At 49.5% G+C, this 14,435-nt stretch overlaps 1 protein-coding gene across 2 annotated transcripts in view; it reads left to right on the forward strand.

Annotated features, from left to right (window-relative positions):
* LRRC43 (leucine rich repeat containing 43) overlaps positions 1-14,435 on the forward strand; it is a 265,731-nt gene that overhangs the window by 177,736 nt on the left and 73,560 nt on the right. For both annotated transcript variants that reach the window (XM_078667557.1, XM_078667556.1), the window contains exon 9: positions 4,459-4,605. In XM_078667557.1, the coding sequence (XP_078523683.1) occupies positions 4,459-4,605 (147 nt within the window). The remainder of the gene's footprint in view (positions 1-4,458; positions 4,606-14,435) is intronic.

Here is a 14,435-nt window from a genome sequence, read left to right on the forward strand (position 1 = left end):
GGGTCAAGAATGTGGCCTCCGGAGTGGGTTGGAAGGGTGACAAGCTGAGTAAGTTGGAGAGCTTCCAGATCCGCCAGCAGGGAGCTCACGGTGGTGGATGACCCATTGTCAAAATGGATGTTGAGGTCCCCCAGGATGTTAAAATTAGCACAACCAAGCGCTATGGGACTGACCATATCGGCCAGTGCGGACCTGAAGAGAGAATCATTGCCGGGGGGACGGTAGACAAGCAACCCACTGAAAGTGAATTGATGGGAAAAGGCGACTTTGAAAATAGCACTTTCACATGCGGGTAATCCCGACGGCTTCCACTCAGCCGGAAAGCAGGATTTGACTGCCATAGCGATGCCACCACCTCTTGTGGTCCTATTGGAAGTGAAGATGGTATAATTCTGGGGGATGGCCAGGTTCAATATGGCAGAATCAGAGTCCTGAAGCCAGGTTTCTGTCATTAAAAAGACATTGGGATCCTCTTTCTCTATCAGATCATAAATGGACAGGTGGTGCTTTACAAGTGATCTGACATTAAGGCACCAGATACGAAGATTTCGCGATGCAACACGTGTTCGTGTAACTAGAGCGTCATCTTCCAAGGAGCGAATTTTAGTAGGGCTCTTAAGAGACCAGCTTTTACAGGCACAGCTATATGGGCCAACCAAAGGGTCCACAGGCTTACATAGACAGATAGATAGATAGAAATGATAAACAATGAGGAAAAATGAGAGGATGTCTTCAGTGTGATTGACTGGAGGGCGGGACTGGGAACTCAACGCAGCCCTATCAATTTTGTTGGACCAGCCACTGGGGGAAAGAGAGGAGGGCGTGCAAGTGTAAAGCACCGCTGCTTTTGTTACTGTGGCCGATATTGCAGCTGTGCTGCAAAACCTGCCCCCACTACTGCAAAGCCGGCCTCCTGGGAAAATGCCTGATGCCTGGCATGGCCAGTCCGGCCCTGTCGACTGGTACCTAGATACCCTCTGCGGCTGAGTAAATGTTGGTGGCTTACCCCTGAGTACATTTAACAGCAGCATATAGCAGTTTCTCTCACTTGCCTCCTCCAAACTCAGCCACTGTCATCCTCATCAGCAATCTGAAGCCATTTATTGAGGCGGTTTGCAGGGCTTAAGAAAAAACATAAATGTTTTTAATAACACAGAAATGTTGCCACAGTGTCCTTTCTTTTCAGGTAGACTTGGCAAACTGTACGGGCCCTCCATAATGACTTTTTTAAATCCCAGTATTCCTGCTCAAGTTCTAGTAGCAATACTACTTTTTAGAAAAGTCCTGCGATTTTCAGGACTGGTTCATCATACTCTTATCCTTGGTTGCCAACCGCAGAAGGCTTTCCTTTTGCACAACTCTGTGCTCAAGTCCATAAGAAATGTCGAATTCTGTCTGGTACACTGGAATTTTGCCAACTGGCAATTTGTTCCTGGCTGCGACAATCATCAACTCCTCTACACTCAGGAAGAAAATTCTACAGCATCACACAAGAAAAATGTCTGCATCTACCTGGTCCACTGAATTCTTAAAGACAGACAGTAGCTTTCTCCTTCTCATGACCTTCTGCTCCTATCAGCTTCAGGAGGAAAGTTCCACAGAGACAAGTACTGTGGTGCCTTTCGCACTGTGGGTTAGCAGGATACTGGCACAGTCATCCCTGGAGCAAAATGTTGGAGAAGGTCAAATCAGAGATGCAGACACCTCTCTCCACTTCGCAGGCATCCAGGCAGGGGTTCTTCAGTGGAGCAGCAGACCGGGGAGATTTTCTTCATTTCAAGGTCAATCCTCCCCTTATGGTGGGTAGAGCATGGTAACGCAGTCAGCTGTCGGTGATAAGGCTAGCATATTGTTAGGAAATTCTCAAACTTCCTCATTCCAGCTTTGTAGCAAAGTGAAGCACTTCCTTTCCTTTTTGGCAAACACACCTCAGGTAACGAAGGACCAATTAACGATTTAATGTCTGCGCTATGTGGAACTCTTCTCTTTCTCCCAACGACATCCCTGGCCTTTTCAATTGAGCACACTAGTAGACAAAGAAATTCTATTCCCCTTACCCGGCTCCTTTCTTGGGCCTCCTCTGGTACCTGGCTCTACTGAGTATGGATGGGCCCCCTCTATAAATCGAAAGGTGACTCAGTGGCATTGGACACCTCTATTTACTTCTCTTCTATCAACCTGATCATTGCTGGTCAGATTTTTAAGGTATTTTTTTACAGGAAGGTCAGCAAAGGACATGAATTAGATAGACTCACTGACCGAAATGGGTGGTATGCCTTTTGGAATGCAATTCAGCTGAGCTCTGGGAGAATATGTTTCATATGTCAAAATTGTTGAAATGATAAAAGGTAGCAAGACTGTCTAATTCACCGTCACCTTTCTTTCCTGATTGCCTGGATGCTGCAAATGTGAGTTTGGTAGCATTTTCCTATCAAAAGTTCTACGACTACATGCTACACCGTAAGAAGATGTTCTGCAGCACAGCCTGCTATTAAAAACATGTACATTAAAATCACAGGCTATGTTTTAGGAGTAAGTGGGAAGGATAGTCCCCTTACTCCTGCTCCCCTTTAGCCCTACTCAATGCAACTGCTCAGATATCCTTCACTCTCTGATCAGATGTACTTCTGATTCACTTACAACAGTGAGAGTTATGGCGATTTGGAAACAACAAAATTGCTGTCCATACAAAAAGAGTAAGTGTGGGTATGGATACATGGGAGACTACAGCCACAACAGAGGTAAAACATCAGACCTCATAAACTAAATTAGAGGAAACATTGCAAAAAGATGCATTTTCTTACAACGCCATCATCAAAATTGTGCATTTTATTTTTGGTTGGTTTGTTGTGCTCTAATAGTTAACATGTTACACCACTGGTAGTCCCGCTAACAGCACAATGGGAAACCATGCTACAGGAATTACACGGGACAATGGGGGAGATGTGGAAGCTACAACCGCTTCCACTAATGGGCAGCTCACATCGGGGGAAAATACAACCAGAATACCCTCCCAGGGAGCCGTAGACCTTGGGGTTGCCCTGGCTCACCAGGTATATGGGCTGGAGCTTTTTTAGGGGAGATAGGGGCCTAGAAGAGGTGACGTGGGAGGGCTTCAGTCGTATTAGTCTATGCACATTACTTCTACCTGTATGATTGCGCTCCAAACTATTAATCCAAATAAGCAGCACGCAACACACCCCTCTATAAGCAAGTATTGCAAATTGCCTCCTACAATACGCATGAAGCATTGGGCTACAACCTGAAAACACTGCATGTCATATGGGGCACGGCCCACGATCACCGCACTTTTGTCGCAAAGTCATTTGAGCATAAAGGGGAACAGCATATTAGAGAAGCTTGGCATAAGTTAGAGATGTATCATTATATTACAATGCTCAGAAGTTTTTGTTATGTAAGAGTTAATCTGTTTTATAATCAATTGTAAATCAGCCACAGCAGCCATAGGGATCGTGTCACACCGGACATGAAATCTGATGGTCCTGGCATAACACGATATCATATGGTCAGCTGTAAAATTGTAAAGTCCTGTTTATAATAAGAGTGTGACTCCTTACTAACCAGCATTGTCATTGGAACAATTTTGCATATACTGTTTTTTTTTGTATCATGCAATACGTATGCAGCTGCACTTGTATCGCAAAAAAAACAAACTCAATAAACAGATGGTTAAAAGAAAAACATGTTACACCACTGGTGGCATAAATCCGTGTTAACTAATCCCTTTGCGGCATATCAGCAAGGCGGCGCTATAAAATTATTGCCACTTTTGCGTCTGTTTTTGGAGAAAAAGTGGTGATAATTTTATCGCCTTATAAGCAAGGTCACGCTATTGTATGAATCGTTGCCTTAGCGCTTTCCCGTAACGCCCACCTTTGCATATCTAATGAGATGCAAAGTGGGCGTTCCGTCCCAAAATAACTGGAGAAATGTCGCTAACTGACATTTCTCCAATTATCAAGGGAATCGCTAACCTGCTTAGCGATTGGAAAAGAAGCGCTAACCGCCCTTAATGCAGATTTCTTTACACCTGCTGCAGATCTGACTTAGCCATGTAATCCAATGGGAGGTGGATTACATGGCTAAGTCCACCCTGCCCTATCAGCAAGGTATCCCCTGTCACAGTGCGTTTATTGCTGGATTTCCAGCGATAATCCCACTGTTTTGTGGCTAACGCATGGATTTCTATTGCTTGGGAGATAAGCGTTGCTGATAGCACTCTATCTCCGCAATAGAATCCAGCGTGAGCATGCGATAATTATCCTCGCGCTAAGAGCACTGAGCGATAATTATCGGAGGCCCTTGCTGATATGCCCCTCAGTTTCTAGCCCCTTGAGTTCAAGCATTCCTAGTGTTATTTTTCTTAAAGTGTCCTGGGACTATATTTCCTGATTATACTATTCCCAGGCATGTTAACATTGGCTTATGTTTTTACAGACCCTTTATTGGCCAGCTAAAGAAGCTCCTGTGGAAGGTGGAAGACCACAATCCGGTAAAAAAGATGGAAAAGCAAAAGAGCAAGAGAAGCAGAAGGAGAAAGGGCGCCAGAGTGCGCAGAAAGAGAAAGGGCGCCAGAGTGCGAAGGTAAGGTAATAATAAAGGTCAAATTAGTAGGACTCTCTTTTTCCAGTAGGGCATTGTCTAAACAACATAAAAAATTTAATTCAGCTAATTCATGTCTCCTTGCTTTATGTAAATGAACTGAGGTTCCATTTCCTGCTTGCATTGATGGTATCCTAGAACACCCAAAGTACAATGCATTGGCAATGGCCAAGCACATTTTTCAAAAGCAGTTACTGTAAGCTGGTACTTGGTCCTGAATTTTCTTTCTTTATTTAGTTAATATTTCCAGAGCTTGCATCCACCTGAGGGCATCTTGCTGTTGTGGATTGGTGAGATAAGGAAGAACAAATAAAACATGTTGAAGGGGAACTCAAAGATTAAATTACTATACTAGCTCAGCAAAAGAGAAAGGTTTTGCGACTTTTCCTGACCATCAGAACGTTCAAAGTGGCCTTCTGGGACAGCGTCGAGTTGTTCCTGGCTTTGGAACCTTGGAGGACAGGGACTGGCCCCCATCACAACATAGGATATGCAGTAGCAAGCAGGCGCTGGAACGCAGACAGCTGGAAGACTGGTGAACTGAATGATTTCTGAACCTTCCATGCAGTAAGAGATTCTGTGTATAATACAAAGCGGTGCAATCTTAACTTTTGGACTTACCGGTAGCCAGTGAAGGCATCTCTGTTTATTGGAAACATGATCAGATTTCTTCAATTGATAGAGCTTACATATGACAAAATGTTGGTTGCTTTGTCATTTTGTTAGGGCATTATCTGGAAGACTGAGGTACAATATGTTGTAGTAGTCCAGCCAGAGAACGCACTTGAGGAAATTAGATAGGTTGAAAGTTTAGAGGCACTAAAGGGAGCTCTTTTTCAAAGGTTATGAGTATCCTAGACCAAAAGAAGGTGATTGCATTTTTTTCTTTTGCTGTTTTATATGCTGCAAACTTGACCAAAGGTATTTGAGACCTTTGCATGAACACCAATTACATTACACAAGATTACATTCACTTTTTAGGCGCAGGGTGGTTAAGATGTTTAGTCGATGCTAAGGACTCAATCCTTTTTCCCTAGTTCCAAAGTCGGCAGTTGGCTTTATTGCCACAACCTCTCCCTAATTGCATTGCTATCTGCTTTTATTTTTTGTTTAAATCATTTATTGAGTTTCAAATAGCAAACATAGGACAAGAGGACATTACAGTACTTCGAGGTGGTCCCCGTTTTCAGACGTCTTCCCCTCCCTCCCGCTGGGGGGCAAGTCTCACCGTTGCTTAATAGAATGTGTCCTTGAATGCGAAGTGAGGGCCCCGGCTTCATTTGCAATGTCCCGAAACAATCCCATCAACAACCAACAATCCCCGTTCCCTCCACCCTCCTCCCCCTTTCCCTCCTGCGTCCCCCCTCCCCAGTGTGGAAGGTAAGCTTCTGCTAGGTGTTCTGAGGCATGTAGAAGGTATGAGGGTCAGGCTGAGGTCCTTGCGTCCTTCCTAAAGTCGTCTGGTAGTCGGAGCACCCTGAGGTATTTCGGGCACTTGATTTCAGCAAATTCATCTGATAGGAGAGAGACCAGGGGCTGCCATGTGTCTAGGAATGTGTCTCGTGTCTGAGTGAGGGAGGCTTGTATCTTTTCCATACCCATGATGTACCAGAGTCTATGGAGCCACCCCGTGTGTGTGGGTTTCCTTTGAGTTCCCCATAGTGACAGGATATGTTGAGTGGCGGCCCCCATAGCCAGCCCCATCTGCCTCCCCCTGAGCGATTTGAGAGGAAACGTGATGGCGTTGGGGAGACCGAGAAGCGTGTACGCTGGGAATCGGGGGATCTCCGTCTCAAAATGTTTATCAATATCATTTAGCACCCTTTCCCAGTATTCCCGCACCTCCGTACATTCCCATAGTATATGAGTAAGTGTCCCTGTGTGGCCACATCCCCTCCAACATGTTGGCTCCCTGCGCGGATTGCTCTGATGCAGTCGTGACGGTGTAAGGTGCCAGTAGTATGCTATTTTCACCGCCGATTCCTTGCTGGCTACATTCCGGGCAGTGTGATGGGCCCTGAAGTATATGTCTTGCCATTCTTTGTCCGTGAAGGAGCGTTCCAATTCTCGTTCCCATCGGTTCTGACCCGCTGACCGCGCAACAGGGGGGGGGGGGGGCTGAGCATCTTATAGATGTCTGTGATCGCCTATTTATCTGTCGTTTTCGTGTGTAGCCACTTCTCGTAGGTTGTAAGATGTCTGCTTACGTGAGGCAGCACTTCTCTCGCTGTAAGCCAATGTCTGATCTGAAAGTATTGAAAGCGACGGATCTGTGGGAGCGTGTAATACTCTTGTAGGGTATGCATTTGCAGGAAGCTCTCAGGATCAAAGAGGTCGCCGGCCGCCTTGCATTCCGACGCCCGCCAATGCGGAAATGACCCAGGGATCATTCCCGGTGGGAAGGCCGGATTATCAAATAGAGGTGTCATCGGGGACGGAAAAGTGGTGAGGCCACTCGGGACCGCCACCTTGTCCCACACCTGCATCACTGTTCTCGTGATGGGCGATTTTTTAAGGTACGAAGGCCTGTCCGTACGTTTCAGGAATGGGACCTTCCACAGTGACATCTGGCCCATGGCTCGGTCTTGAAATAACCATCTTTTTTCCGATTCGGGTCTGCTCCACTCTAAGAGATATCGGAGCTGTGTCGCTTGGAAATAACGGAGTAGATCAGGGACCCCTAGGCCGCCTTCCGACATAGCCCGCGTGTTCAGGTCTCTACGCAGTCGCGGGCGTTTGCCGGCCCACACAAATTGTCTGATGCTATCTTGCAATTTTTTGAGCACGCCTAGTGGGGGGGTTACCGGAATGGTCTGGAACAGGTATAAGACTTTCGGTAAGAGAGTCATTTTGACTGCTGCCACCCATCCCAACCGTGAGAGTGGTTGCCGGCGCCCCTTGCCAGGTCCCTTTGTAGGGCAGCAAGTAGAGTCGTATAGTTTTGCTCGACTGTCTGGGTCGTGCTTGGTGTCAGGGAGATGCCTTGGTAGGGCAGCGACATTTGGGACAAAAGCCCTCTGTATCGTCGCTGGCTTCGCGCAGTCGCACGTGCATTCTGCCCCAGGGGCAAGATCAATGATTTCTCGATGTTCATCCTGAACCCCGATACTCTCCCGATGTCCTCCAGTTCTGTGAGGAAGGTCGGCACCGATGTCGAGGGGTCTTCCAGAGCGGCAAGGACGTCGTCTGCGTAGAGACTTATGGTCTGCGGTTCTCCGCCAAACCGAACCCCTATAATGGTCTGATTGTCTCGAACCCTTTGCGCTAGTGGTTCGATGTATAGTGCTAATAATAGGGGCGAGAGTGGACACCCCTGTCTGGTGCCCCTCTGAATATCTAATGGCCTGGAACGCACCCCGTTGACACTTATCGTGGCTTGCGGGGCAGCGTAGCAACTAGTGATCCACGTGCGAAACCGGTCGCCCATCCCGAACCGTGCCAGGACTGCGTCGAGGTATCCCCAGTCCACCCTGTCGAACGCCTTTTCGGCTTCCACCGACAGGAGGACTGCATCAGAGTCGTTGAAGTGGGCTTTGTCAATGACGTGGAGCAGGCGCTTGGTGTTGTCCGCCCACTTCCTGTTCGGGATGAATCCTGCTTGGTCCGGTTCAATGATGCCCGGCAAACATGGGCCCAAGCGCGCTGCCAGCACGCCGGTGAATAGCTTCAGGTCAAGGTTGAGTAACGAGATGGGCCTGTAAGCCTTGCATTGAGACGGGTCTTTGCCCGGCTTGGGGAGGACCACGATGTCAGCCTCCAACATGTCCTGGGGGATGGAGCCCCTGCCCTGGAAGGAATTAAATAGCCTGGTCAATATTGGCGCTAGCAAGGGGCAGAAAGCTTTATAAAAGCCCGCCGAGAAGCCATCAGGGCCCGGGGCTATCAGCGGTTTGAGGCGCGCGATCGCGGAGATGACCTCGTCCGTCCTGATGGGCGCGTCGAGAGAATCCCTGGTCGCTTCGTCGAGAGGTGTGACTGCCGTTGTTTGCCCGGTAGGCGGTTCCGCCGCGTACAAAGAGGCATAGAACGCCCGGAAGGCCTCTGCGATCTGGTCATCCTCTTGAGTGAGATGCCCCTCTCGGGTTTGAATGGAGGAGACCTTCGCGCGCAAGGTCATAGCTTTGAGGCTGCTCGCAAGCAAGCGCCCCGTTTTATCGCCGCCTACGTAGTAAGTGTGGCGCAGTCGCAGGGCTGCGTATTCCGCCCTGTCCAGGTCTAAACTTGCGAGTTGGGCCCTAACTGCTTTGAGTTCGCGCCATACCCGGGGAGCCCCGGTTCGACTATGAGCCTGTTCTAGCTCAAGTGCTTGGCTGGACAGGGATTGCCGCTTGTCCCTCCTCTCCTTGGCTTCCGTGGCGGCTACAGCGATTAATTCCCCTCTCACTACTGCTTTGAGCGCTCCCCATACCGCGGTCAGGGCGACCTCTGGGGTATCGTTCACCTGTAGATACTCAGTAATGCGGTCATGGAGTTGTTGTTTTACTCCATTGTGTTGTAGGAGAGCTTCATTGAGGCGCCATCTACCTTTCCGTTGCGCGACCCTAGGAACTTGTAAGTGTGTCATGAGTGCATCGTGATCAGACAGTGCTGCCGGGAGGACCTCTACGTCCTTTACCAGGGGGGTCATGTCAGTGTTTCCGAAAAAGTGGTCGATTCGGGCATAAGTGTGGTGCACGTGGGAGTAAAAGGTGTAAGGGTGATGTTTTCTCCATAGGTCTACAAATCCCATGTCTGATAACCACTGGCTCCCCTCCACTGAGATTGCTCCTGCGAACCCATGGCGATGGCCTGATCTGTCCATGTTGGGGTCCATTACTAGATTTTTGTCTCCGCCCACCAGCACTGATTTCGTATTAGGTTTTAACGCGTCTGCCAGGGCCCCTTTGAGAAGTGGTTCTTGTTTGGAGTTTGGAGCATAAAGTGAGCCTACGACCATTGCCATCCCGCTGATCTGAATGTTATAAGCCAAGAATCTCCCTTTAATTTCGGCCACTTTATCCCCAACTTTCCCTTTGAAATGACGTGCCACCACTAGGGCCACCCCCGCTTTTTTCTCTAGTGTTGAGGAATAGTATTGGAACGGGAAGGCCTTAGATCTGAAAGGATTTAGGAGAACGTCGTCTTCGCACGGTCTGCCAACCGTCTCTGGATCGTCTCGCAGGCCCTTCCGGCGATCGGTGTGGGGAAGTCCCCCTAGAGTCAGCCCCCTCCGGTAGGTCAATGTCCAGCACCGTGCACGTGTCCCGAAGGGATCTGAGCTGGTGAAGTGTCCCCTTCCATTTGAAGGTGAGGCGGAATGGGTGGCCCCATGTGTAAGGTACTCCTTTGTCTCTTAGGAAGTCCGTAGCTACCTTGAAGGCTCTTCGTGTCTGCAGGGTGATGGCAGAGAGATCCTGGAAGAGGCCCACTGGGTCTCCCCGGAAGGTGATCGGTTGTCGCGCTCGGGCCTCCCTCAAGATGCGCTCCTTCAGAGGGAAGTCCGGGAGAAAGGCCAGTATATCTGGAGGGGGGGCCAGTGTCCGGCGCGCCGGGCCGACCCTATGTGCGCGGTCAATCTGGATTTCGAATTCACCTGGTTCCCCGATAATCTCCCGGAAGAGCTCCTGCAGGTAGGTGACAATGCTATTCCCTTCCGATTTCAATGGAACTCCCCGAACCCGTATGTTGTTCCTCCGGGAACGATTCTCGAGGTCCTCCGAATGTGCTTGGAGATCCACCTGCTGGTCCTGGAGGCGGAGGATTTCTTGTTGAAGTCGTTCCACTTCCATGCTGCGGGTCTGGTCCGCCTCTTCCATCGCCGCCACGCGCTCCCCCAGACCGTCCATGTCCCTGCGCAGTTCTCGCTGCTCACCCGCTAGCTCTTGCTTCAAGGTCTGGAAGTCGTCCCTCCGGGTGTTGAAGAGGGAGGCCAGAAAGGCCTTCGTGATGGACGCGGATTCCTCGTCCGGGCCCGTGGCGGTAACCAGTGTCTTTGGGGGCGACTGCGCCGGGGCTTTCTCTGCTTTCGGGGCATTTTTGTGGAGCATGTCCGATATGTTGCGGTTGCCTTTGCGTCCCGCGGTGGCCATGTTGTCGGCGCTTTAGAGTCGATGCTGGTAGGGGGTCTCCCTTCAGGCTGCGAACGGCGCCCCCACCAGTTTAGAAGCAAGTTCCAATTTTTGCCCTGTTCCCGATGCAGGAGCCTGGGAGCGTGGAGTCTTTTCCTGTCGACGGTGTAGGGCGGCGTGGGCCCCTCTCGTGGAGCAGCCCTGTCCTCCCAGTGGGGTGGTTTCGCTTCGCGTGAGGGGATCTCAAGTGCAGTCCCCAGCTCTATAGGCCTGTCGCTGCGGTGGCCCAGTGGTACAGCTGCTGGTGCTGACCCCCGTCCTGTGGGCAACCAGGTTATTCTGTTACCGGCTCGCCTTCGGTGTCCCGGATTCAGGGCCTGGCACAGTCAGGGGGCACACTCCTCACCTTCCGGCCACAGGGACGTCCCTTCGTCCGCCAGGCGCTGGTACCCCACAGCTTGGCCTGCCTGGGCTTCCGTGTAGATCTCGGCCTTCCCTGTTGCCTCTCCGCCGGTTCGCCTCCTCTTCCCTTGCCTCCGCACCGGTCAGCACTCCAACCCCAGGGGGTCTCCTCCGCCACCTCCACTCAGGGCCACGGTCCCCGACGTCCGCTCGCCCGCCTGCTCTGGGTGTAAGAATCAGGGTCCGGTCGCTGCCCTCCGCAGAGGGGGCCTCAGATGCAGTCCCAGCTCTCTACGGCCTTTCGCCGCGATGGTCCGGTGTGGCCTGATGCTGGTGTTGTCCCCCGTCTTGTGGGCACCGGAGTGTTCCTGGGCGTAAGAGTCAGGGCCCGGTCACTGCCCCTCGCGGACCAGGCCCGAAGCCGGGGGCTCAGTGATTGCGGCAGCCCGCCCGGCCTCCTTCGGTCGCCGCCACGACCCAGCCAGACCACGTCTCTGCCGTTTGGAGCCGCAGCCGCTCTGTCGCCGCTCCGGGGGTCTTCACCGACAGTCCACTGCTCTCGGCCTCCGTGCGTGGCCCGATCCACCTGCCGCACCGGGCCCTGAGGCCTGGAGAACTCCCTGGTCGCTGGGTTCACGCTGCCGCCATCTCGCAGCTTCGCGCCGGCGAAGGCCGGAGCCGGGCCACTTCGTCCCCCGCCGGCGGCGTCTTTCCAGTCAGCACGCTGGTAGCGCCGGGATCGATGCTGCTCCTTTGGCGCTGGTATTTGTGGGAATTTTAGGGTATTGCCCGCTATTGAAAGGGCGGTAAGGGGTTTAGGGCCGGGGAGCCTCGGAAAACGCGTCCAGTCAGGCCGCCATCTTAGCCACGCCCCGCTATCTGCTTTTTAAGGAGGTCTTAAACCAAGTAAACTCCAAGAGATGTAACATGGATGAAGGTGTGTGGAAGAGTACCCAACTTTGTATGCTGGAAGAAGCTGTCGCCTCTGAGTTTTTGATTTCATGTGGACATTAATGACATTTTGTTGGGGTTAACATTCAAATTATTAATGGTTATCCTGTGTTGAGTGCCCAGTAGATAGTCTCCGAGAGAACGTTCCTGAATTGGATCAAATTTGTCAGTATGAATAAAAAGCTGCGTATCAACAGTGTAATAAACCGCCTTGCATCCGAAAGATCTAACAGACTGGGCAAGCGGTTGTAATGCTTGTAATTTGATACAATAGGACACACCCAAGCACTGCACACCCAAGAGGAGGCAAATGCACTACTGCACCTTTAAATAACACACGTAAAACAGCACTCCCAAAAGACAAGGCGATAAAACAAGACCCAGCACTCTCTTAAGGCGAGGCAAGAAAACAAATTCAGATGCATTTAAAGTGTCGCACACGTTTATTAATTCAATATTTTGGAAAGGAAGACCAAATATACCGGTTGATGCAGACTCCCAAAGATCAAGTAACTCAAGCACAAAACCAGAGTAACATGTAGTATATATACATGTAGCAAAGAAACGTAGAAATTATATACACAAACTAAGTAACACCTCACCGATCATTCACTCAACATCCTTGCCAACTCAAGCTGGGGAGCCTGTTGACAGCTGGACTTGGACTCTCGACTGGGAGTTAGGTTCCGTTCATCTTACAACAGTACGTCTACTGGGTAAGTGAGCTCAATTCACCTGTCAACATTCTCCAGCTTTAATACGTTTTACTCACCATGAGGTGAAGGTTCTAGAAACCTCGCCCCCTTTCTTCTGTTGCGAAAAACCGAACTGGCCGTACTGGTCTGTGTCAAGGTCAAGACAGAAGCTGGCCAGGCTCCTGTATTTTGGCTCCGAGACAGAGCTGTACATTCCCCACATTCCCTGAAAGGTACCAAGCATGCATCCCACACAACATGTTCCAGTTCACTCTTATCGGTGAGGAGCGAAAACAAGTGAAGATCGAAAGCATGCCCTCCCCACTTTGCAGCTACGTGTGAGCACAGAAAATGGAGTCTGTTACACAAGATGGAGTCAGCACACAAAATTGAGTCTATTATGCCAAATGGAGCCAATGGTCAATATATCATTCTTAATATCATTACAGCAGTCCATATAGATGTAGAAGAGCATTTGAGAAAAGGACAAATTACACCTCAATGCACACCAGTCAAACGGCTCTGGTACTATAGTCAGTAGGATATGGATCTCTATATGGCCTGCCTGAAACCTTGCCAAATGGCCCTCTTTACATCTACCTGCCCCTTAGTTTCTTTTAAACGGAGATCAGTATATCTTGGATGCAAGATTCCTTCCAGATTACTTTTTAACTCATAATGAGCGAGAGTCATGGAAATTGCTTTTCCTCTCTGATTTTCCCAGTTTTTCCCGAAACAGCATGCAATATAATCTAGGCAAACATGAGTGGAGAAATTTCCTATATGTACATTTCTCGAAAAAACGTCTAATCCAGATTGAACTGGAAAATCTTGTTTCTGCACAAAACATAGTTTCCACACAACTTGTAATGATGGCCTGAATGGGAATAATATTAACATTTTCCTTTTTGAGTCTAGCAAAAATGGGCCAGATCTACTAAGATACTGGGCGCAAATTAGCTTTATGATGTATGACCAGAAATACTCTTCATGATAGTGATTTGTCATATGTTATCCGTGCAGAATGGCCAACCTCACCAATCTCACATTTCCCCTGTAGGCTGCAAGCTTAGTGGGCTGCTTTCTGAGCTAGATGGTCTGTCATAACTCAGCCATGCCTCCGTGACCCAATACTATTTGTAGCTTTGTTGCAAATTGAAGATGGTTTGACATTTTTTTACAAGGGTGATATTTGTTACAAGTCCGGCTCTGCATGTTTTATTGTTTAAAATACATCAATCAGACTTTGTAGATTTGTGCTATCCTTTTGTATTAGAGGATACATTTATTAACCTTGTGCCAAGGAGGTCCTTGCTAAAATATGTTCTGTTCGCAGGCAGTGACCACGAGTTCCTTTCAACCTTGCAATGTGTAGTCTGGTTTCCAGCACTGATTTGCTGTTTGTCGAGAGCTGGTGCTGTTTGCCTTGGCTGCTGAAGTGGGGCCGGTAATCAGGTTTACAGTGGATTGTTACCAGATTTGTCATGTTATAGGTCCCTAAAATACACATTACATCTCTGTATGCTGTTTTTTCACATGCCCCTATTCTCCTAGTAAGGTCTTTTATTAGTCAATAAGGGGCCGATTACGAGTTTAAGCGGTGTAGGTGGTACTCCACTGCTACGCCCCACACCAATGAGACTCGCCACCTCCTGGCCTATTACACTGCGGGTATCCCATGGTGGTGCCTCTTTTAAAGGCTGCAATGCCTTCGATA

The sequence above is a fragment of the Lissotriton helveticus genome, chromosome 11, assembly GCF_964261635.1.
Source record: "Lissotriton helveticus chromosome 11, aLisHel1.1, whole genome shotgun sequence".
NCBI lineage: Eukaryota > Metazoa > Chordata > Amphibia > Caudata > Salamandridae > Lissotriton > Lissotriton helveticus.